The sequence below is a fragment of the Lithobates pipiens genome, unplaced genomic scaffold, assembly GCF_037356315.1.
Source record: "Lithobates pipiens isolate NorthernLeopardFrog02 unplaced genomic scaffold, aLitPip1_a1.2 Scaffold_1, whole genome shotgun sequence".
NCBI classification, from domain to species: Eukaryota; Metazoa; Chordata; class Amphibia; order Anura; family Ranidae; genus Lithobates; species Lithobates pipiens.
The window spans coordinates 211,119,702-211,142,135 of record NW_027507685.1 but is presented as its reverse complement, the minus strand read 5'-3'; the positions used below and the strand labels follow the sequence as shown (position 1 = coordinate 211,142,135).

General features: G+C 48.0%; 2 protein-coding genes across 3 annotated transcripts in view; both read right to left on the bottom strand.

Annotated features, from left to right (window-relative positions):
* Positions 1–746: 746 nt before the first annotated feature.
* Positions 747–22,434, bottom strand: part of LOC143982614 (cytochrome P450 2G1-like) — a 212,355-nt gene continuing 190,667 nt past the window's right edge. The window contains exons 10-11 of the transcript XR_013274489.1: positions 7,808–8,117; positions 747–822 (exon numbers count right to left, since the gene is read on the bottom strand). The gene's annotated coding sequence lies outside the window, so the exon portion shown is untranslated. The remainder of the gene's footprint in view (positions 823–7,807; positions 8,118–22,434) is intronic.
* LOC143982627 (cytochrome P450 2G1-like) overlaps positions 747–22,434 on the bottom strand; it is a 93,582-nt gene continuing 71,894 nt past the window's right edge. The window contains exons 9-10 of one of the 2 annotated variants that reach the window (XM_077481522.1): positions 7,808–8,493; positions 747–822 (exon numbers count right to left, since the gene is read on the bottom strand). In XM_077481522.1, the coding sequence (XP_077337648.1) occupies positions 8,312–8,493 (182 nt within the window). In that variant the 3' untranslated portion in view covers positions 747–822; positions 7,808–8,311. Of the gene's footprint in view, positions 823–7,807; positions 8,494–13,090; positions 13,236–22,434 lie in introns of those variants that run through there. The other variant, XM_077481530.1, reaches the window with a different exon arrangement.

Sequence of the window (22,434 nt, the reverse complement as noted above, 5' to 3'; positions counted from 1 at the left end):
CTTAAATCAGGGGTCCCAGAGCATCGATTACATCAGAGTGTGCAGAGCCCCCCTTAAATCAGCTTCTGCAGAGCCCCTTACATCAGAGTCTGCAGAGACCCCCCCTTACATCAGAGTCTACAGAGCTCTCTAACATCAGAGTCCATAGAGTTCCCCTTACATCAGCGTCTACAGAGCTTCCCTTAAATCAGAATCTGCAGGACCCCCTTACATCAGAGTGCATAGAGAGCCCTTCACATCAGAGTGCACAGAGCGCCCCTTAGATCAGAGTCCCTCTAACATTAGTGTACTCACTGGTAGGCAGGTGACAGGAGGAAGGGAGGGGGGACACTTCACTCATAGATGGATGGATCGGCAGGCTGCACCTTTCCTCATCTGGCAGCTGGAATTCAAGCTTTCTGTCCCCACTTCCCCTCCTCTGAGGCACAACACTGCCAGGAAATGTGGGCAGGGCAGACATGGGAGGAGAGCGCGGGAGGAGGAGAAGCTTATCAGCTCACTCTCTCCTCTCCCATCAATCTGGGGAGGGGTAAATGTCAGTGTTGGCTTTGGGCTGTGAGAGAGACGTTCTCAGGTTAGAGCACTGCAGCCACTGGGGAACCCCAGTCCGGGTCTTGGGGCAGGCGGAACTCCAGGGCCCAACCTTTGCGACCCTGATAGTTCCTGCAATGCATGTGTTTATGTTCTAGTTGGGAAATCCTACATCAGTTCCACTGCATCTGTGACTTTTTAAGCAAAAAAATTGGTCCACTTTAACAGATACTTTATTACATATTTTGAAGTGTTTTACATATAACAAACCATTCCTGGGCCTAACAGTTCCTACAATTAGTGATGGCCGAACGGTTCGCCCGGCGGTCGTTTCGCGGCGAATTTCCGACATTCGCGGTCCGCACGTTCGAACGCCTTTTTCCGTCGTTCGCCGCGGCGGACTTACGTGTTTAATGTATACAAGAACTTTAACCTTTGGTGACACGTTTATCATGTGATACAGGACAGCCAATTGAGACATGACAGCACATGGACACTTGTACATTCCCCCTAACCTATAAATACACCCGATCCGGTGGCCATTTTACATTCTTTCTTCTGTTACGATAGGGACAGGTTCCTGTGTGGAGTAGGGAGAGATAAACCACTAGCTATTTGGTACACAAAAGTTCTTTTCAGGACTGGTATAGGTGTTAGGTGTTGATAGGTTTGCTGTGCTGCTGATTCTTGCAGCAGCCTGAGTGTCTTTTGTTAGTTTAGAGAAAGGGAAAGGACGGTGTATGCTACAGGGACAGCCAGATTAGTCTTTCATCATCATCATCATCATCATCATCATTAGCTGTTACTATCAAGGTCCACAAAAGAGCTGTTCCAGTAACCACTAATCGTTCTCTTTTTTTGCCAATTTGTATAGGGACAGGAAGGAAGCAGTGTTGTCAGGCAGTGAGGGTAATTTTAAAGACTTGCTGTTATTATTAGTTCCACAAAGGTTCTTTTCAGGACTGGTATCAGTGGTACAGTAATAGGCTTGTACATGTATAATATTCTTTCTTCCAAATATAGAAAGGATATTATACTTGACTGCTGCCCTTCTGCTGCAGTCTGCTAAACATTCACAACTCACTTGTTCCACAAAAGTTCTTATAAGGACTGGTAACTTGGTATAGGGTGCTACGGTACATAGGCTTGAGTGCGGTACAGTCTGCTGTTCTGTAAGGACCGCTATCGGTCCACAATAGATAGGGTTGACGTGCACCACTGCTGACCGCTGCCCTATACTGCAGCAGTCCTTCAGCGGTATAGGGACTGACGTACAGTCTGCTAATCACTAACACACAACCTGCTTGTTCCACAAAAGTTCTTATAAGGACTGGTAACTTGGTATAGGGTGCTACGGTACATAGGCTTGAGTGCGGTACAGTCTGCTGTTCTGTAAGGACCGCTATCGGTCCACAATAGATAGGGTTGACGTGCACCACTGCTGACCGCTGCCCTATACTGCAGCAGTCCTTCAGCGGTATAGGGACTGACGTACAGTCTGCTAAACACTAATACACAACCTGCTTGGTCCACAAAAGTTCTTATAAGGACTGGTAACTTGGTATAGGGTGCTACGGTACATAGGCTTGAGTGCGGTACAGTCTGCTGTTCTGTAAGGACCGCTATCGGTCCACAATAGATAGGGTTGACGTGCACCACTGCTGACCGCTGCCCTATACTGCAGCAGTCCTTCAGCGGTATAGGGACTGACGTACAGTCTGCTAAACACTAATACACAACCTGCTTGGTCCACAAAAGTTCTTATAAGGACTGGTAACTTGGTATAGGGTGCTACGGTACATAGGCTTGAGTGCGGTACAGTCTGCTGTTCTGTAAGGACCGCTATCGGTCCACAATAGATAGGGTTGACGTGCACCACTGCTGACCGCTCACCTATACTGCAGCAGTCCTTCAGCGGTATAGGGACTGACGTACAGTCTGCTAATCACTAACACACAACCTGCTTGTTCCACAAAAGTTCTTATAAGGACTGGTAACTTGGTATAGGGTGCTACGGTACATAGGCTTGAGTGCGGTACAGTCTGCTGTTCTGTAAGGACCGCTATCGGTCCACAATAGATAGGGTTGACGTGCACCACTGCTGACCGCTGCCCTATACTGCAGCAGTCCTTCAGCGGTATAGGGACTGACGTACAGTCTGCTAAACACTAATACACAACCTGCTTGGTCCACAAAAGTTCTTATAAGGACTGGTAACTTGGTATAGGGTGCTACGGTACATAGGCTTGAGTGCGGTACAGTCTGCTGTTCTGTAAGGACCGCTATCGGTCCACAATAGATAGGGTTGACGTGCACCACTGCTGACCGCTGCCCTATACTGCAGCAGTCCTTCAGCGGTATAGGGACTGACGTACAGTCTGCTAAACACTAATACACAACCTGCTTGGTCCACAAAAGTTCTTATAAGGACTGGTAACTTGGTATAGGGTGCTACGGTACATAGGCTTGAGTGCGGTACAGTCTGCTGTTCTGTAAGGACCGCTATAGGTCCACAATAGATAGGGTTGACGTGCACCACTGCTGACCGCTCACCTATACTGCAGCAGTCCTTCAGCGGTATAGGGACTGACGTACAGTCTGCTAATCACTAACACACAACCTGCTTGTTCCACAAAAGTTCTTATAAGGACTGGTAACTTGGTATAGGGTGCTACGGTACATAGGCTTGAGTGCGGTACAGTCTGCTGTTCTGTAAGGACCGCTATCGGTCCACAATAGATAGGGTTGACGTGCACCACTGCTGACCGCTGCCCTATACTGCAGCAGTCCTTCAGCGGTATAGGGACTGACGTACAGTCTGCTAAACACTAATACACAACCTGCTTGGTCCACAAAAGTTCTTATAAGGACTGGTAACTTGGTATAGGGTGCTACGGTACATAGGCTTGAGTGCGGTACAGTCTGCTGTTCTGTAAGGACCGCTATCGGTCCACAATAGATAGGGTTGACGTGCACCACTGCTGACCGCTGCCCTATACTGCAGCAGTCCTTCATCGGTATAGGGACTAAGAGTTTTGTCACAGGGTCATTTAAAAAATGACAGGCAGAGGAAGAGGCAGGCCCTTCCGCAGGGGTGGTAGGGGTAGGGCAGGAGCAACAGGCTTGAGCCAAAGTGGGAAGTTGCAGAAGGTGCGTTCAATTACTTTAAAGGATGCACCAGACTTGGTTGAGTGGCTCGCTCAGCCTTACTCTTCTGCACCCTCCTCATCCTCTCGATCTGCACCCTCTTCTTCACTCTCTGCTATGTGCACCCCCAAAGACACTACCACCAACAACACGACCACCACCACCACCACCACATACCTTCCGCTTGAGTCACTGGAATTATTTTCCGATCCATATCAAGAGGACATTTCTGATGCGCAGCCACTCTTGGTATTGGATCAGGAAGAGGAGGTAGCAACAAGCGCTACTCAGCAGTCTGACGCCAGTACCCAGATCAGCCCAAGGAGGAGGTTGGTCCCCGGTGTTGCTGCCTACTCCGAGATCTCTACTTATAGCGGTGGGGAAGGTGACGTTGATGATGACGTGTCTAGTGATGTCACGTGGGTGCCCACAAGAGAGGAAGAGGAGGGGAGTTCAGAGGGAGATATGGACCAGCAGATAGGGAGGAGAAGCAGCAATGACTTACATTGCACAGCAGGGACAAAGCAGACTGCAAATGTATCAGGAGCGAGTCATCGACCATGTACGGTCACATCTGGCGCTCCCAGGACACCGGCACATGGCTCCGCAGTGTGGGCTTTTTTTAACGTGTCCGCTGCTGACAATAGCGTTGCCATCTGCAATCTTTGCAGTCAACGCGTTAGTCGCGGTAAGCCCAATACTCACCTAGGGACGACCGCCTTAAGAAGGCACATGAGCAGCCATCACCGAGCCCAGTGGGAGCAACGGAACACACAAAGCCACACTGCAGGCTCTCACCGTCCAGCCTCGTCTTCTACTTCTCCTTCTCCTCTCTCCTCACAATTGTCCTCCACTCCACCTTCCATCACGCCAAGCTCACATTTTTCTGCAAAAAGGCAGGCTTCCGTGGGCCTAATGTTTGAGCGTAAAAAAATGATGACGCCGGATAACCCTCTTGCCCAACGGTTGGCGGCTGGCTTGTCAGAACTCATAGCCCGCCAACTACTGCCATATAAACTGGTGGACTCGGAGGCCTTTCGCAAATTTGTGGCCATTGGAACACCACAATGGAAGGTCCCAGGAAGGAAGTATTTCTCAGAGAAGGGCATCCCAGAGCTATATGGCCATGTTCAGCGGCAAGTGAATGTATCTCTGGCACACAGTGTCGGTGCCAAGATACATCTGACCACAGACACGTGGTCTAGCAAACACGGGCAGGGAAGGTATATCAGTTTTACTGCCCACTGGGTGAACCTTCTGACGGCCGTCAAGCATGTAACCCGTGGCACCCGTGTAGATTTGGTTTTACCGCCACGGATTGCATGCAGGCCTGACTCTTCTTCTCCTCCTCCTACTCCATCCTCCTCCCTCTCCTCCTCAGCTGCCTCCTCCTTTTCCGCTGCTAGCGTCTCTTCCACTGCACCGCCCAAGCTCCCCAGAACCTATTCCACATGCCAGGTGAGACGTTGCCATGCCGTGCTGCGTCTGTTGTGCCTGGAAGCAAAGAGCCACACTGGCCCGGCACTCCTTTCAGCTTTGCGTTCACAGGCAGATGAGTGGCTAACACCGCTCAATTTGACAGTTGGTAAAGTGGTGTGTGACAACGGTGCCAATCTGCTTAGCGCATTGAAACAGGGCAAAATCACGCACGTGCCGTGCATGGCACACGTCTTAAACTTGGTCGTGCAGCGATTCCTTGTCAAATACCCTGGGGTCCAGGACATCTTGCGGCAGGCAAGGAAAATCTCGGCCCATTTCAGAAGATCTTACACGGCCATGGCTCGCCTTGCTGACATTCAGCGGCGACACCATCTGCCGGTCAGACGTCTTATTTGCGATTGCCCGACGCGATGGAACTCAACCTTCTATATGCTTGATAGGCTGCTCCAGCAGAAACGTGCAGTTAACGTCTACCTGTATGAACTCTGCGAAAGAAACGGTTCTGGGGAGCTGGGTTTTTTTTCACCGCGCCAGTGGCTGCTCATGCGCGACACATGCAGACTTCTGCGGCCATTTGAGGAGATCACCAAACTGGTCAGTCGCAGCCATGGCGCCATCAGTGACATGGTACCTTATGCCTTCTTTCTGGAGCGTGCATTGCGTCGTGTCATTGATCAGGCTGTGGAGGAGCAGGAGCGGGAAGATGAGGAAGTCGCAATGCTGGATGAATTCCCAGGGGGGGCTACTCTATCTGAGACAAGTCAACAACAGGAGTCTGATGAGGAGTCAGAGGAGGATGGTGCCGGGGCGGATGAGCAGGAGCAAGAAGAGCATGCTTTAAACCTTTCTGGGATCCCTGTTGTGCGAGGATGGGGAGAGGAGAATGAAGAGGACGACATTATCCTGGATGATGAGCAGGAGCCAGGCCACCACACCGCTTCCACTTTAGTGCAAATGGGGGCCTTCATGCTCCAGTGTTTTAATAGGGACCCCCGTATAAAAAGCATGAGGGTCAAGGACCAGTACTGGGTGGCAACGTACTTAGACCCCCGGTACAAACACAAAATGGCGGAAATGTTACCGCCGTCGCAGAGGGCTGTCAGAATGCAGCACTTCCAGGCCTTGCTTCGAGAAATGCTGCATTCTGCTTTTGCGTGCGCTGGCAGAGGAGCAATTCCCACTCCCAGAGAAGGATTTGCGGGTACCAATCCAACAGCGCCTGCAAGAAGAGGCCGGTTTGAAGATGTGTTGGTGACTTCGGATATGAGGTCATTCTTTCAGCCGACCCATCGACAGGTGTCATCCGGATCCAGCATCAGGGAACGCCTAGACCGTCAGGTGTCCGACTACATTGGGTTAACGGCCGATGTGGACGCTCTGAGGAGTGATGAACCCCTAGACTACTGGGTGGGCAGGCTTGACCTCTGGCCAGAGCTTGCCCAATTTGCAATCGAACTGTTGGCTTGCCCCTCATCCAGTGTCCTGTCCGAAAGGACGTTCAGCGCAGCAGGGGGGATTGTGACCGATAAGCGTACTCGCCTAGCTCACGACAGTGTTAACTACCTCACATTTCTAAAAATGAATGAGGCATGGATCTCGGAGGAATTCAACACATGTGACCAGTAGACCATGTATATGTCTATAAACTATTTTTTTAATCAAGCACACAGACCTTCTTAATTCATTTGGCTCACTTCCTTGACCCAAAAAAGCACACCGTACTATATGCCCCTACCCTCCTCTTTGAAGAGGTTGAGCGGTGTCATATTTCTACTGGGGCTGCTTATGATATCCCTGTGCTGTGCTGACTTCCTCCTGGGGGTTCTTATTATGAAGGGATCACACTATCCCTGTGCTGTGCTGACTTCCTCCTGGGGGTTCTTATTATGAGGGGATCACACCATCCCTGTGCTGTGCTGACTTCCTCCTGGGGCTGCTTACGGTGCTGCTGTCAGTGCTGTATGTCACGGTGCTGCTGTCAGCGCTGTATGTCACGGTGCTGCTGTCAGCGCTGTATGTCACGGTGCTGCTGTCAGCGCTGTATGTCACGGTGCTGCTGTCAGCGCTGTATGTCACGGTGCTGCTGTCAGCGCTGTATGTCACGGTGCTGCTGTCAGCGCTGTATGTCACGGTGCTGCTGTCAGCGCTGTATGTCACGGTGCTGCTGTCAGCGCTGTATGTCACGGTGCTGCTGTCAGCGCTGTATGTCACGGTGCTGCTGTCAGCGCTGTATGTCACGGTGCTGCTGTCAGTGCTCTGTATTACGGTGCTGCTGTCAGATGCCTCTATCACGGTGCATGTGTCATTCCGGTATGTCACGCTGCTGGTGATCATCTCCTGCACCCTCTTCTTTGCCTACCCTGGTCCCTGACCTTCCCTCTCCTCCATTGCCTTCATTAGCTCCATAGTCCTGAATTGTTAGAACAATTTCCCAAATAAAATAAAAATGCTTGTAGTTATCGATCCCAAATTCACCTCATACATGTATTATGTCATTGTCCAGATGGTGGGACTACGTTTTACCCCCTAATAATTACCACGTGGCCGCAAATTCGACATGAAGGTTTGCAAAGTTCGCCTCCCATTGAAGTCAATGGGGCCCGCGGCGAACGTTCGGTTTCGCGAACGTTTGGGTCCGTTCGCATTTCGCTTTCGCGAAACGTCCCGTCGGAAGTTCGTCCATCACTACCTACAATAATGTTTCCTGAGAGCTATACCACACAATCATGGGGTGAACAGACAGATTCTAGCCAAATAATGCCCCTGGTTAGAAATAAATTTATGACCCAAGCAAATGTTGTCACTCAGGAACTTTTTGTTTATAGAAATTTAAAGAGGGAACCCTAAGGCTGGGTTCACACTGGAACATGCATCGGCTCACAGCAGGAGTACGGTGTGTCTCAATTCATAGTTTCAGGTCTGATTTCAGCCTGAATTTTGGGCTGAATTCGGACCTGAAATGGACCACAAGACACACAAGGCTCCTGTGCAATTTGCACCTGTGCTGCTGCGGAGATGTGGAACCGGCTCCATAGAGAGCTGGTCACAATCTCCTATTCGCAATGCGAATTGAATGTGGAGAAACCTACATAGGTGTGAACCCAGCCTGCAAGTCAATATTACATTATTTTTAAGAATTGTAAAGTAATAGATGCTTTTGAACATGAACTCCTTATCCAATAACAATGGTCCCTCAGCGAGGTACAGCCAACATCTCATATTCGCGAGGTCTGCTAGCATTGCTGTTGGGCTCGGGTGTAATTTCTATGTACTTTCTGTCCATGGTGGGTTTGAGAGTAAAGCTTTGCAGAATGGTTGTAATGAAGAGGAACAGTTCCATGCGAGCCAGACCCTCTCCCAAGCACACACGTTTTCCTAGGAAAGGGGAGAAAAAATACATCAAAAACTACCACTAACAGCATGCAATTTGGTAGAGTCTTAGGTAAGGGCTGCATCAAGGGCAGCTGATACCCTATGCCAGTGATGGCGAACCTCGGCACCCCAGATGTTTTGGAACTACATTTCCCATGATGCTCATGCACTCTGCAGTATAGTTGAGCATCATGGGAAATGTAGTTCCAAAACATCTGGGGTGCCAAGGTTCTCCATCACTGCCCTATGCACAGCCTAACAATAGTGTCTCCATTGACCCTTCCATCGCTTTACTGACCTGATATTAAGGGGTTGATTTACTAAAACCTGAGGGTGCAAAATCTGGAACACCTCTGCATAAAAACTTCCAGTTTTGTTTTGTTTTTGTCAAAGCTTAATTGAAAAACCACTTACCTGATAGCAAGGTTTTTCATATGAAAAGGAATGTTGGTGAGTGAAATTTTGCCACTGGATATTTTTTCCCAGAGGAGTAAGGCATATATTGACCTGTGGACAGGTCTGAAGCTAAGGTGATCATATATGTGGACTGGTGGTGGTTCACAAGGTATTGGAGGTAAAGTACACAGGAGGGTACAAGTGTTTGGATTTCTACTGGTAACACGGACATTTGTAGAACTCCTAATAATATTGATGAACAAAAGACTAATATATAATTTTTCACAACATTTTTATGGTATATTTAAAATTATTTTGTACATATTTTGTGTTATTTTTAGATTGTATTTATTTAGGGGTCCTAACCATTATTCACAAGGGTTTTACCTTTATTTTACAAGTTGCCACATTTTTTTATTAACTTAATTTTGTAATTTTAGTAGTAACTTTGATCTGAACCACTGATCATTGGATATGTCAATGTCAACATTCAGTATCAATAAGATCCAATGGGGGGGTTACACTATTGTTGTGATAGGGCAAGAAAAGTAGCGCTTCCCAATTTTGTTTGCATATAATTTCATAGTTGATAAGGTTGAATAAAAACAATAGTTCATCCAGTTCAACCTGTGTAGGTGTAAATGTGTCAGAGTGCATAGTCATTTACCATATCCCTGTATGTTGTGTTCACTGAGATGCACATCCAAGAGTCTTTTAAAACTATCAATACTCCCAGCTGACATAACCAGTGGTGGAAGAGAGTTCCACATTCTTATATATATTCTTATATATCCTTGACAATAAAAAATCCCCCTGTGCAGCCTAACTAACCACTTCAGCTCCAGAAGGTTTTCCCCCTTTCATGAAGAAGCCATTTTTTGCTATACAGCACTGTGTTATTTTTAATTGACAATTGCACGGTCATGCTTCGCTGTACTTAAATAAAATGTATGTCCCTTTTCAGACACAGATAGAGCTTTCTTTTGATGCCATTTTATCACCTCTGAATTTATTTTTTTTGCGTTATAAACAAAAAAATGCAGACAATTTTGAAAAAAGCCCAACATTTTTTACTTTCTGCTATAAAAAACATCCAATGAAAAAATGTAAAAAATCTAATATCTTCATCCATTCAGGCCAATATGCATTTTGCTACATATTTTTGGTAGAAAGATCTCAATAAGGGTTTATTAATTGGTTTGCACAAAAGTTATAGTGTCTACAATCTATGGATATTTTTAATCATTTTTATTTATTTTTTACTAGTTATGGCGGAGATCAGCAACTTATAGCGGGACTGCAATATTGTGGTGGATGATTTGACACTACCTGACACTTTTGACACTTTTTTGAGAACCAGTGACACTATGTCTTTGGTAAAAAAAAAGGGGTATCATCTAGGGCGATCAAGAGGTTCAGTGTGTGCCTAACATGCGTTACTGTGTGCTGTTTTTTAGTTCCTACTTTGTAGGAAGAAAAAACAGCACATTGCTGCTGTCAGAAGAGAACCCTGTTTATGTTTACATACAAAGGGTTATCTTTGGTAATTACCAAAGCTGATCATCGGGTGCTGGCGACCAATCAGTGGCTGGCACCCGCTGACTGGTTCATGCCGCAGCCAATCGCTGCACAGTCAGTACGTGATCCAGCACAGAGCAGCCGCCCTGGCACAGTATATGTGAAGCAGGCAGTCGTAAAGGGGTTAGGGTTAAAATGCTTCTCTTCCATTCTCACTGTGTGACCCTGTGTCTTCTTACACTCCCTGAGACTGAATCGTTTTCCTCCTAAGCTGGGATCACTATTGAGGTATTTGTTTGCCCCATCAGGTCTCCTCTCAAGCGTCTCTTCTCCAGGAAGAATACGTTTAGTGGTCCTCCAGTCCCTTTAATCATTTTGTTGTCCTCTGCACTTTTTCTAGTTCCAGCACATCCTTGGAACCAAAAGTTTTATAAAGTGGTAGGATTATAGGTTTATCTCAGGAGTAAATTCCCTTTTTATGCATGTCAATATTCTGCTGGCTTTGCTTGCTGCCGCTTTACATTGCACGCTATTGCTCAGTCTGTCTTCTACTAGGACCTTCTACCAGGATCTTTCTCCATCCTGGATTCCCCCAGAGGTTTTCCCCCACTAGTGAGTAATTTGCATTTATTTTTTAACCTCCCTAGCGGTGATCCCGAGTCTGGCTCGGGTTGGGATTTTAGTTCCACGAGTGGTAACCCCCGAGCCAGACTCGGGATCACATCGCTGGATACAGGGAGGACACAGAGAAGTTACTTACCTTGTCCCCTGAATCCAGCAATGTCCCGCCGCTGTGTGAGCGAGCTGTCCTCCGCTTGATTCACACAGTGCCCGAATGCCGCGATCTCCGTTTCCTGCGACGTTACGGCGCACGGGAGCGGAGATCGGCGCCAAATTCAAAAAAGTAAAAAGACACAAAACACACACAGTACTGTAATCTTACAGATTACAGTACTGTATAAAAAAATTACACACCCCCTTTGTCCCTAGTGGTCTGTCCAGTGCCCTGCATGCACTTGTATATTATAAATACTGTTTTTTCTGCCTGAAATTTGGAGATTGCCCATAGCAACCAAAAAGTGTCCATTTTTCAGTGTTTTAGGATTTCATTACATTATTGAATAATTTTTATTATTATTTATTATATTATAAACTTTATCATACCTGGGATGTCTGCTAGACTCTGGTTTGAACAGATTTAAGAGAGTTATTCCTAAGAATTACAGGACTACAATATAAAATGCCAAATTTCCATGCAAAATAATTGTACCGCTTTCAGCACCTAAAACCAGAACTAATCATACCGCCAGGGAGGTTAAGGCCCCCAAGCGCATTACATTTTTTAACATTAAAGCGGTAGTAAACCCGCACATTTTTTTTTTTTTTAAACCTGCAAAGCAAAAGGCATAATGAGCTAGTATGCACCGCATACTAGCTCATTATGAAATACTTACCTTAGAACGAGGTCCCGACATCTGGCCCGATCCACGCCGAGGGAGCTGACATGCTCCCTCGGCGTTTCTTCCGTGTATCGCGGCTCCGGCGCTGTGAGTGGCCGGAGCCGCGATATCGTCACTCCCGCGCATGCGCGCGGGAGATTTCAGTCCGGCCGCTCGGCCGCTGCCGGATTTTGACAGCGAGAAACCCCTTGTGCGCATGCGCCGCTGCAGTCAGCGGCGCATACCGAGGGGAATATCTCCTAAACCGTACAGGTTTAGGAGATATTTTTTTTACCTACAGGTAAGCCTTATTATAGGCTTTCCTGTAGGTAAAAGTTAAAAATGTGGGTATACAACCACTTTAAACCTCATTTGCCATGTAGTTGCCCACCCCATTATTTTATTCAAGTATTCTTGTAAAGTTTCTATATCCTGATGTGAAAGTATTGCCCTACTTATTTTTGTCTCGTTAGCAAAAACTGAGATCGAGCTTTTCTGGACCCTGGCTTCCCTTCATTGTCCTTTATGTGGCCAATATGAGCTGATGTTGTGTTTTTACTGTTAATGTATTTAAACAGTAATACAGGCATACCCAACTTTTAAGTACACAATGGGGTTTATTTACTAAAGCTGAAAAGTGCAAAATCAGGCTCACTTCTGCATAGAAACCAATGAGCTTCCAGGTTTTATTACAAAAGCTTAATTGAACAAGCTGGGGTTAGAAGCTCATTAGATAGAAAAAAAAAAAGAAGCTCATTGGATTCTGTGCAGAAGTGAGCCTGATTTTGCACTTTTCAGCATTAGTAAATAACCCCCATTGTGTACTTAAAAGTGGGGTATGCCTGTATGCTTTATTCCATATGCCTCACACGTAGGGTGCCCACGTGTCCCGGATTGCCCGGGATTGTCCCTGATTTTACATTTTTGTCCCGTCTCCCGGGCACCTTCATTCCGGGACAATACAGTGTCCCGGAATGAAAAAAAACACAGTGGTCACCAGAGTGTCTGCTCTGCGAGTCTCCCTGTCTGCCGCCGCGGCGCTGCCACAGTCACACCCACTACACAGACAGCACAGGAGGATAAGTCATTATATGCTGGCAGTCTAGTTGCTAGGCAAGGGGCCGCCCCGCGTCTAGAAACCAGTGACGGCAGCCTGAGGGGCGGGCTGAGAAGGAACTGGTCTGGCACTAGCAGTCAGTGTGGGCAGTGCACCCCCCCCCCCGCGCAGGCCCCCGCACAGTACGTACCCCAGCCAGAGTGACGCCACTGACGACACAGGGACAGAGCGCCTCACTTAAATTGGTCTCCAGCCAGCTTGAGTCTCGTCTCCTCTCACTCAGAGTCCTCCTCCAGAGCCCAGGCTCCTCCCGCCCACGAGGTCCCCACGTTTTCCTGCAGTGAATTTACAGACATTGACAAACTTCCAGGAGTCCAGGTTAGTGTACAATTCTGCTGCTGTCCCCCTCCCCCTCCATTCTGCTGCTGCTGTCCCCCTCCAGTTTTTCTCTGTGTCCCCCTCCGTTCTTCCTCTGTGTCCCCCTCTTTTCTGTTGCTGTCCCCCTCCGTTCTTCCTCCGTGCCCCCCTCCGTTCTTCCTCCGTGCCCCCCTCCGTTCTTCCTCTGTGCCCCCCTCCATTATTCCTCTGTGCCCCCCTCCGTTCTTCTTCTGTGTCCCCCTCTGTTTTTCCTCCGTGTCCCCCTCCGTTCTTCCTCTGTGTCCCCCTCCGTTCTTCCTCTGTGTCCCCCTCCGTTTTTCCTCAGTGTCCCCCTCTGTTCTTCCTCCGTTTTTCCTCCGTGTCTCACTCTGTTCTTCCTCCGTGTCCCCCTCCGTTCTTTCTCAGTGTCCCCCTCCGTTCTTCCTCCATGTCCCCCTCCATTCTTTCTCAGTGTCCCCCTCCGTTCTGCTGCTGTCCCCCACCGTTCTTCCTCCATCTCCCCCTCCGATCTTCCTCCATGTCCCCCTCTGTTTTTCCTCCGTGTCCCCCTCCATTCTTCCTCTGTGTCCCCCTCTGTTCTTCCTCTGTGTCCCCCTCTGTTCTGCTGCTGTCCCCCTCCGTTCTTCCTCCGTGTCCCCCTCCGTTCTTCCTCCGTGTCCCCCTCCGTTCTTCCTCCGTGTCCCCCTCCGTTTTCCTCCGTGTCCCTCTCCGTTCTTTCTCAGTGTCCCCCTCTGTTCTGCTGCTGTTCCCCTCCATTCTTCCTCCGTGTCCCCCTCCGTTATTCCTCCGTGTCCCCCTCTGTTCTTCCTCCGTATCCCCCTCTTTTCTGTTGCTGTCCCCCTCCGTTCTTCCTCCGTGCCCCCCTCCGTTCTTCCTCCGTGCCCCCCTCCGTTCTTCCTCTGTGTCCCCCTCCGTTCTTCCTCTGTGTCCCCCTCTGTTTTTCCTCCGTGTCCCCCTCCGTTCTTCCTCTGTGTCCCCCTCTGTTCTTCCTCTGTTCTTCCTCCGTGTCCCCCTCTGTTCTTCCTCCGTGTCCCCCTCTGTTCTTCCTCCGTGTCCCCCTCTGTTCTGCTGCTGTCCCCCTCCATTCTTCCTCCGTGTCCCCCTCTGCTCTTCCTCCGTGTCCCCCTCTGTTCTGCTATCCCCCTCCGTTCTTCCTCCATGTCCCCCTCCATTCTGCTGTCCTCCTCCATTCTTCCTCTGTGTCCCCCTGCGTTCTTCCTCCGTATCCTCCTCCATTCTTCCTCCGTGTCCCCCTCCGTTCTTCCTCCATGTCCCCCTCTACACATTGCATACCACCTGTCTAAACTGGTTACCACTGTTTGCTTTTTTCCCCAAAAATTGGCAAAAAAAGTATCAAAAACCATCTTTTTTGGGCAGGTGCTGGGGGGGGGGGTGTCCCTGAATGGCCATTTGGAAATGTGGTCACCCTACTCACACGCTAGCAAATTCCTGTAGCAATCACCTCCCCTCACAGGTTTTGCAGTCTTCTCTAAATAAAACTTAACAACTTGCTTCCCAAGCTTATTCTGACACTTCTCTGTAAAAATCATATTTTTTTTTGCTAGAAAAGCACTTAGAACCCCAAAATATTATATATGTTTTTGAGGAAAGGCCCTAGAGAATAAAATTGTGAGTGTTGTAATTTTTTTGGTTACATGAGATTTGCGCAGTGATTTTTAAATGAAAATTAGTTGGAAACATTTTTTTAGTACAATAAAAACAATGATATTATGTCAAGTAAATAGGTACCTAACATGAAACACATTAAAATTGCACACGCTCATGGAATGGCGACAAACTATGTTATTTAAAAATCCCCATAGGAGCCGCTTTAAAAAACATTTTTACAGGTTATAGCGGAGGGCCACCCTAAAAAAAAAACAAAAAAAAAAAACATTTGAAATTTTTTTTTTTACTTGCCTGAAAGCGCTGTTGCCAGGCAATCTTCCTAACCTGCCTCTTCCTCTTCCGCGGCGATTCTTTTTCTTCGACGAGCAGCCCTGCCACCTTCTGGGACATGTGTGTTTCCCAGAAAACAATGGGGCCATTCACAAAGTGCCACGCGACTCGCGCGTGCGCAGTAGGAAATGGACAGTGAAGCCGCAAGGCTCCACTACCTGTTTCCCTTTGTTAAGATGGAGGGGCCGGCAGCCGCTCCGATGGATGGATCGGCCTCGAGGGGGGACGACATTGTGGGCTCGCTGGACAATTAAGTGTCCTTATTAAAAGTCAGCAGCTCCAGTGTTTGTAGCTGCTGACTTTTAAAAAAAACACATCGCGGCCGGAACGCCCTTTTAACAGTTACAAAGGAAGTCTAGTGCTATGAATTATTACTCTTGCTTTGAAAAAAAATTGTATTATTATTTATTTGAATAGATTTTATTATTTTTACACTGTCTCTTCATTTGTTTTTGTTTTTTTACACTTGTATTGCTGTCACAAGGAATGTAAACATCCGTTGTGACAACAATCAGCAGTGAAAGGTCCCCTTTACTGAGACTTTTGGGGTCTATTAGGGCCCAGATGTCTCCTCTGATCTTAACAGCATCAGATCAGACCAAGTTCAGTCTGATCCAATGCTTGTACAAGCAAGCAATGCTTGTAAACAGAATAATGAAACAGGATGGATCATAAACAGGTCGCTTCCAGTTTATAAAACCATAGAGGTGATCAGCTGGCGCAACAGCTGGCTGAACACTTGGGTCTCCCAGTGAGACGGAAAAACTGAGAGAGAGATGCGCAATGTGGGAGGGGAGGGAACGACCCCTCCCGCCACCTGTAAAAGCAATCCAGCGGCTAATCCCATAAAAGCAGTTAGGATGGCTTTTATATTTTAGGGAATCATCAACTGAAAAGAAAAATACCTGGATGATCCCTGTAGCTGCAGGCATCATCCCGGAATAACCCCTTCAACTAACGGATGTAGGGGTACGTCTTTTTTGGGGAGGGTATTAAACCCGCCTTATTTCTCACGAATATCTTTAAAATGACAGGATACCATGGACAATTGTCTCACATTGTAATTAGTAGTTGCAGTGTAATGTTGCCCTGTTCTAGGCCTCAGGGGGCGACTGGTGCAACCCACATATTGTAAAGAACATACAGTACAAAAAATGGTGTAAACAACATTCAATGTGCCACAATTCACATAATCTTTAATGGGGTAATTTACCCCATTACCAAAGACTGAATTTGCAGGTATTTTTGCCACATCTGTAATAGCCCTTATAAGACAGCAAATGTACCTGTGCGTCCATGAGAAGAGGACTTTTGATATGGGAAGTAAATAAACAATGAACCCCATGCCAATCAGATCCCAGTAAGTGTAGTCACCCTGCCATAAACAGGGCCTGTCGGCTAAATGTAGTTTTTGGCTGGGTGACAGTCGGCCCAGGCTGATTTGTATGATATTTCACCTGGTCTTTTCCTAAGCCCAGTAGGGTTGTGATTTCTAGACATGTGCGGTTCGTTTAGTTCCGAATTAAAATTTGGACGAATTTGAGTTTTTCAGAGATTTGGGTGTATCCGAATTACCGAATTAAAATAGTACCGAATTGAAACAAATCAAAAATAACGGAAAAAAAAATTCGGACAAAATTTAAATTCTAATAGTTTTTTTTTTTAGAATTTGAATAGTCTTTAAATTTGAATAGATTTGAAAACGAATAACCAAAATGAATTCCGAACACGAATCAAATGGATGAAACAAATTTAACTAAACAAATAAACGAATAAAAACTAAATGAAATGAAACACATTTTTTCGCTCTGCACATGTCTAGTTATTTCTTACTGCTGCCAGTAAGTGGCAATGGTACCACTGGAAATAATATAGTTTCATAGCAAGGATAACAAGGATGTTAGGTTCAGGCCACTGGTATATATTGGGGGAACATATAAATATTGCGGGAGGTGCTGCTGAAATGAACTATCTATTAGGCCCAATAGCCTAAATGGACCTACCATGTACTCTAGAAGTGAAATAGGCCCAAAGCGGTACTGGAGCTGTCATGCCTGTTAATGGGGGAAGTTGAGCCGAGAAGGAGACCCAGGGGAGGACCCTTGTCCTCGCAGAGGCCTGGTGACTTACTTGCAAAAGGACACACTGAAGCCTAAGAAACAGAGTAGGAGGCACTGGAGCCAGCAGGAGAGAGCAAAGCCTGCGGACCAGCTAGGATTTTATTTACAGGTCGGCTTAATGGTTTTGACTCTGTGGAGCTGGACAGGCACCCTCTCTCTGCCACTTCACCCCACTGCACTTACCCCCACCCTCGCAAACCCGATCTTCTGCAGCTGTCCGCTTCCCTCCTCTGCCCTTCCGCTAACTTTGGGAGCTGCAGGGCAGCCACAGGGGGGTCTGTTTGGCCAAACAGACCCCCCTGCTGATCCGCCCCTACCCTATCCTTTTCATGAGGCCCTAAAATGGCAAGACAGTACAAATCCCCCCCAATCACCTTTTGGGTTGTTGTGGAAACAATGATTGGTGATAAAGCATCAACGGAGACACCTTTTTCCCATGATAACTCTTACAAGAGTAAATTTCCCTTCCCAGGGGTAGATTTCCTCTCACTTCCTGTTGTCTCCCTCCATTTGCAAGTAGGAGCCATTTTGTAAGTCAGATGTTTGTTACTAGGGGATCGCCTGTGTTTAGTAAGAAGCATGAGAAGTTTTCTGAAGTTGTAATTTTTTTGGCAAAATTTTGGGGAAAATTAAGAAAATAAATAAAATCCTTTTTTTTTTTTTGTCACAAACTCTTTTACTGTACCATACTGTCTTCAGTGAGATGTAAATCATTTTCTTATTAACCACTTAAGCCCCAGACCATTTTCCAGCTAAAGGACCAAGCCCCTTTTGCGATTCAGCACTGCGTCACTTTACCTAACCATTGCGCGACGTGGCTCCCAAACAAAATTGGTGTCCTTTTTTTTCAAATAATGTTTTATTAATTTCCAGCGGTTGCATAGGAACACAAACAGTACAGAAGTACAGTAGTAGGCGAGTATCTACATAGCTTTGCAAGAATAAGAATAGACATGCGATATGCAGTGTCAAATCACAGGCGTGTGCAGTAGATGTCAGTAGCTTGGACTGTGGAGTGCTGGGGGGCAGGGGACACCAAAAGTCAGGTGCCCATCCCACGACCCCTATGGCCCGGTACGCGCTGCCTTGCGGCCTATGCAAAACACTTAATTTGTAGCAGACTAAGTCCGCTATAGAAACAGGGGAGGTGAAAAGGGAAAAGACAGAGAAGAAGAAGAAAAGAAAGTGCCAGAGATCCAGGTCGCCATACCTTATCCAAATTGCCCCTAGTCCTCCCTCAGCCGCCATCTCTCCCAGACTTGGTCAAATTCCTTCAGCCTGTCCTGTATTCTGGCAGTCATTTTCTCCATAAGTTCCAAGTCCTTTATCCTGGAATAAAGGGCTTCCATAGATGGGGCCAGTCGGCTCTTCCAGTTGAGAGCTATTAGGCAACGGGCCGCTGTGAGGATATGTCGTAGGAGCTTCCTAGATGGCTTAGCCATCTTTGGTTGGGATAAGCCAAATAGGAAGAGCTTGGGTACGAATGGGACAGGCACCTCGAATACCCGGATAAGGAGCTGTTGGATGGATTTCCAGAATGGGGCTATCAAAGGGCAAGTCCAGTATATATGGAACAGGGTGCCCCTGTCCTTCAGGCAGCGCCAGCAGCGATCAGAGGCGGAGGGATACATTTTGTGGAGTACAACTGGGGTCTGGTACCAGTGGTAGAGAATTTTATAGAAGTTTTCCTTGTAAAGGGTACATAGGGAGGACTTAGCTGCCTGTCTCCACACCCCCTGCCAGGCTTCCAGCGAAAGTTCCTCACCCAACTCCTTTTCCCATCGCAACATATACTTGTGCTTGCCCTTTGCATGAAAGTGGTGTTGAGGATGCGGTAGAGGTCTGATATCATTCCCCTGCGATTCCGTCCCTCAAGTATAATCAGGTCGAATGAAGAGGGTGGGGAGAATTGGAGCCTCTGGGCTATGGTTTGCACAAAATGTCTGATTTGAAGATAAATGTAGAAGGTCTGTCGGGGGAGGTCGTGTTTAGTCTGCAGCTCCGAGAAAGACAGCAGTTTTCTCGATCTGGGGTCTACTAGATGTCCCAGGTGAAATAATCCTCGGGATGCCCAGGGCCATGACATCTGGTGGGTTAGGCTGTCTGGGAGTTTAGGGTTACAAAGAAACTAGGTCAGCACGGATGCCTCCGATTGGAGCCTGCGCTCCCGGGAGAGTTTCCTCCAGAGCTGGGTGAGCTGAGCCATCGGCCCTAATAGCCGGTTCGTATCAATCTGTATGTCCGCTCCCCAGAGCAGGCTGTTCAGGTGCACCGGAGCTAGCCATAGCCTCTCAATCCCTGACCACTTGTTGTACGACCGTTGTGGGAACCAGGAGACTATCAAGCTGCTCCGCTTGATAGTACCTAACCAAGTCGGGGAACGCCAGGCCGCCGTCCGAGCGCAAAGCAGTCATAACGGAGGCAGGAACCCAATGTTTTTTATAGTTCCACAGGAACTTCAGCAAGTCTTTCTGGAGCAAACAGAGGTGCGCGTAGGGGATTTGAACCGGAAGCGTCTGGAATAAGTAAAGGAGTTTGGGGAGAATTACCATTTTGATGGACGCGAGCCGCCCTATGAGCGATATTTGGTGTGCCTTCCATTTGTGGATAAGTTCCCTAATCTCCCTGTAAAGGGGGGGGGAAGTTGGCCTGGTACAGAGTATGGAAGGATGGGGTAATGAGAACCCCCAAATATTTGAGGGAGGAGTTCTCCCACCTGTAGGGAAACACTGAGCGAAGGTGGGTCTCCTCCGCCGGTGGTATATGGATCGGGAGGGCCACCGACTTGGAGGCATTCATTTTATAACCCGAGATCTCCCCGTATCGTCGCAGTTCCGCATTCAGGTTGGGCAAGGATGTCCTAGGCTGGGTTAGGGTAAGGATGGCATCATCCGCGAATAGAGATATTTTGAATTCCCTGTCCCGAACCAAAATTCCCCTGACATCCGGATTGCTTCTAATGGCCTACGCCAGGGGCTCCACACAGAGTGCAAACAGCAAAGGAGATAGCGGGCAGCCCTGGCGGGTGCCATTGGCAATAGAGAAGATCGGAGATGTTGCATACAGGGTTTTAACTTGCGAGGTGGGAGTGGTGTAGAGGTGTTGTATTGCGTGTAGGAAAGGACCTTTAAAGCCCATGTGGCGTAGAGTTGCCGTCATGAATGGCCAGCTCAGGCGGTCAAATGCCTTTTCTGCATCTAGACTCAGGACCAGGGAGGGGAGAGTGGTCTTGTTAGCTACGTCGATAAGGTCAATCATTTTCCTGGTGTTATCGCCCACCTGTCTGTGAAGTACAAAGCCTACCTGGTCCTTATGGATCAAAGCAGGAAGAATGGCATTGAGGCGGTTCGCTAGAATTTTTGTGAAAATTTTTAAATCTGAATTTAATAGAGCAATAGGCCTATAGCTGGCACAGAGAGTCGGGTCTTTGTCTGGTTTCGGGATGATGGATATAAAGGAGGCCAGCATCCCAGTCGGAACCAGAGACCGTTTGAGGAAGGAGTTAAACAGTTTGGTCATGTGGGGGCTCAAAATAGGTAGAAATGTCTTATAATACTCGTACGGGAACCTGTCTGGCCCCGGAGATTTATGGGAGTGCTTTCACAGTCGCTGACAGTTCCTCATCCGTAATTAGGGCATTAAGGTCTTGAAGGTCCGTGTCTTTCAGTCGGGGCAGTGTCATGTTTTCTAGGTACCTAGTGATTTGATCATTCAATGCGGGGGCTGGTGGATTATGGGGTATGTCCTGCTTGTTGTAGAGATCAGTGTAAAAGGCCGCAAACGTGTCCGCGATGGCCTGCGGATGAGACAAGAGGACTCCTCTACTGTTTTTGATTTGGGAAGGTGTAGAGGCTTGTGTTTGATCAGCCAGTTTCCGAGCCAACAGGGTCTGCGCTTTATTTCCCTTGTCATAATAGAGCTGTCGCAGGCGGATAAGCGCCCTCTCCACTGAGCCTAGAGCAAGATCTCTCAGAGTTAGTCTCACCTGCACAATTTGTTTAATCAGTGAGAGGGAGGGAGCTCCCTGAAGCCTAGCCTCAAGGGTCTTCAACTGTCCTTCAGCCATTAGCCTGGCGGCCTGTGCGTCTCTCCTCAGTGCTGAGGAGAGGGCAAGGCAGCGGCCCCGAATAACAGCTTTGTGGGCAGCCCACAGGGTGGGGAGGGTAACGTCCGGGGTATCGTTTTCAGCGAAATACAATTGGAGCGAAGATCCCAGCTCCGCTCTGGTAGGGAGATGCTGCAATAAGTAGTTGTTCAGTCGCCAGTTGCAGGGTTTATGAAAGGGGGCCCCAATGTCTAGCGTCATGGTAATCGGGGTGTGGTCAGACCAGGAGATAGGTGGAATGTGTGCGGAGAGGACGGCCCTCAACGTGTTATTGTTCACGAAAAAATGATCAATGCGCGAGTGAGTGCGATGGGGGGCCGAGTAAAAGGTATATTGGCGATCCTGGGGGTGTAGGGTTCGCCATACGTCAAATAGAGCCCATCTTCTGGTGATCTGGCGGAACAACTTAGAGTCCCTCAAGACTCTGGTTTGGGGCGCTTGTGGATTCCCCACATGGCGGTCATGTGGGACTGACGGAGTAAGATTGAAGTCCCCCCTATCACCAGAAGCTCGGAAGGCATCCTAAAGAGGCGGGACAGCACGCTTGACAAGAAGCGGTGCTGTCTTACGGTAGGGGCATATAGGGCACATAGGGTGAGGGCCTGCGCGCGCCAGGTACCTCGGAGTATGACATAGTGGCCCTTTAGATCTAGGTATGTCGATGTGCACGTAAAGGGGGAACCTTGCCTGATAAGTATGGCCACCCCCGCCCTCTTGCATGAGCTGAAAGCCTGATATACCTGGGGGAAATGTCTAGAGGCAAACTTAAAGGAATCCCACCAGTTAAAGTGAGTTTCCTGAACCATCACTATGTCCGCCCCGGATTGCCTAAATTTCCGGAGCGCAAGGTGGCATTTTTTATTGGAGTTTAGACCATGTACATTAAGTGAGAAAATCTTAGCCATAATCGGGGGGGGGGGGGGGGGTGGTCGGGGATAGTCATACTTAACTTAAGCCAGTAGAGAAATGCGG